This window comes from Penaeus monodon, chromosome 31 (assembly GCF_015228065.2).
Source record: "Penaeus monodon isolate SGIC_2016 chromosome 31, NSTDA_Pmon_1, whole genome shotgun sequence".
Classification (NCBI taxonomy): domain Eukaryota; kingdom Metazoa; phylum Arthropoda; class Malacostraca; order Decapoda; family Penaeidae; genus Penaeus; species Penaeus monodon.
The window spans coordinates 22,476,665-22,478,260 of record NC_051416.1 but is presented as its reverse complement, the minus strand read 5'-3'; the positions used below and the strand labels follow the sequence as shown (position 1 = coordinate 22,478,260).

At 53.9% G+C, this 1,596-nt stretch overlaps 2 protein-coding genes across 2 annotated transcripts in view; one reads left to right on the top strand and one right to left on the bottom strand.

Moving 5' to 3' along the window:
• Positions 1 to 741, bottom strand: LOC119593103. Its single transcript, XM_037942068.1, has one exon. The coding sequence runs from the start codon at positions 553 to 555 to the stop codon at positions 157 to 159; it is 399 nt and encodes a 132-aa protein (XP_037797996.1). The 5' UTR covers positions 556 to 741; the 3' UTR covers positions 1 to 156.
• Positions 1 to 1,596, top strand: part of LOC119592929 (nephrin-like) — a gene marked incomplete at its 5' end in the record, with an annotated part of 119,178 nt that overhangs the window by 109,046 nt on the left and 8,536 nt on the right.

Below are 1,596 nucleotides of genomic sequence, written 5' to 3'. Positions count from 1 at the left end.
CCCCTGGGATGCTCCGACGCCATGACCCCGAACCGCCAAACACTTAATTGCTGAGACCGTTGACTAAAGCGGCCTGCTCTCGAGTGCGCATGAGGAGGGCGGAGGGGGTTATGGCCCTCAGCAAGGAAGACCTCAGTAGTGAGAAAATTCTCCTTCTCATTGCGTGGTGTACTTAGCGTAGCGCAGGATGCCGTTTACTTCCTTTTTAAAGCCATTGATATTATCAAGTAGGCCTGAAATCACAATGTCGTTTTCCTCTCTTGTCATTCGGACGCTGACCTTGTGCTTCTTGCAGAGATGATATAGCCTGGCGCCTTTCTTTCCCAACAAGAGAGGTCTGGCTTCGTGCGGGATGTACATAGTGAATTTCATAAAGTTACGTGACTGAGCAAGTTCCATAATTTTAGTGACTTCACTCTCAAAGTTCTGCACATTAGCTGGATGACCTGTGATGGCCACACTAATGTCATTTGGCTTGTAGATGACCTTGACTTGGTGCTTGTCACAGAGTTTTCGTAGCTTTACACCGCCCTTGCCAATCACGAGGCCCCGCATCTCTTGGCTGATCTTAAATAAGCTCGTAATCACCAGGAGGTCCTGCTCCGGTTCGTTCACTTATTCCTAGCGCGGGGCGCAGGCGTCGTCCTCGATCTCAGGGTTGGGGAACGAGATGCTCAGGAGGCTAGTCTGGGGCTCAGCGACTTCCCCAAGGGACTGGTCGCATGCGTCTCCTTGTGTCTCGACGGAGGGGGACGTGGTCGTCTGGAGAGCCTGGGGCTCAGCGACTTCCCCAAGTGTCTGCTCGCATGCATCTAGTGTCTCGACGGAGGGGGACGTGGTCGTCAGGAGAGTCTGGGGCTCAGCGACTTCCCCAAGGGTCTGCTCGCATGCATCTAGTGTCTCGACGGAGGGGGACGTGGTCGTCTGGAGAGTCTGGGGCTCAGCGACTTCCCCAAGGGTCTGCTCGCATGCATCTAGTGTCTCGACGGAGGGGGACGAGATCGTCAGGAGAGTCTGAGGCTCAGCGACTTCCCCAAGGGCCTGCTCGCATGCATCTAGTGTCTCGACGGAGGGGGACGTGGTCGTCTGGAGAGTCTGGGGCTCAGCGACATCCTGGCGCTGGGCGCTGGTGTCGTCCTCGATCTCAGGGATGGAGGACACGATTCTCAGGAAGACAGTTAGAGATTCAGCCTCCTTCTCCTGGGGCTGCTAGCATGCATCTAGTGTCTCGACGGAGAGGGACGAGATCGTCTGGGGTTTAGCGACCCTATATTGCCTTATAAAAACCAGGACAGCGACGCACGCCACTGCCACTAATACTATAAGGGCACAGTAATTTTCGATTTTGACAGTGGCCTCCTTTTCAAGCAAGAGATCGTACAGGCATTCGATCTTGGCAATCCTTCCGTCGATCTTAGTAGTATTCAGGGGGCAGAGGTCATCAGTGGAGAACGCAGGCCGAAACAGGTCAAGCACAGGGCGGGTGTTCGCGATGGCCTCCTGCAATTTGGCGATGGCCTGCTCCTGTTGCAAAGCAAAAATGTTGGAAAAGTAGAAGCAAAGTAGAGCAAGAAAAACTAGAACTATAAGAACGGA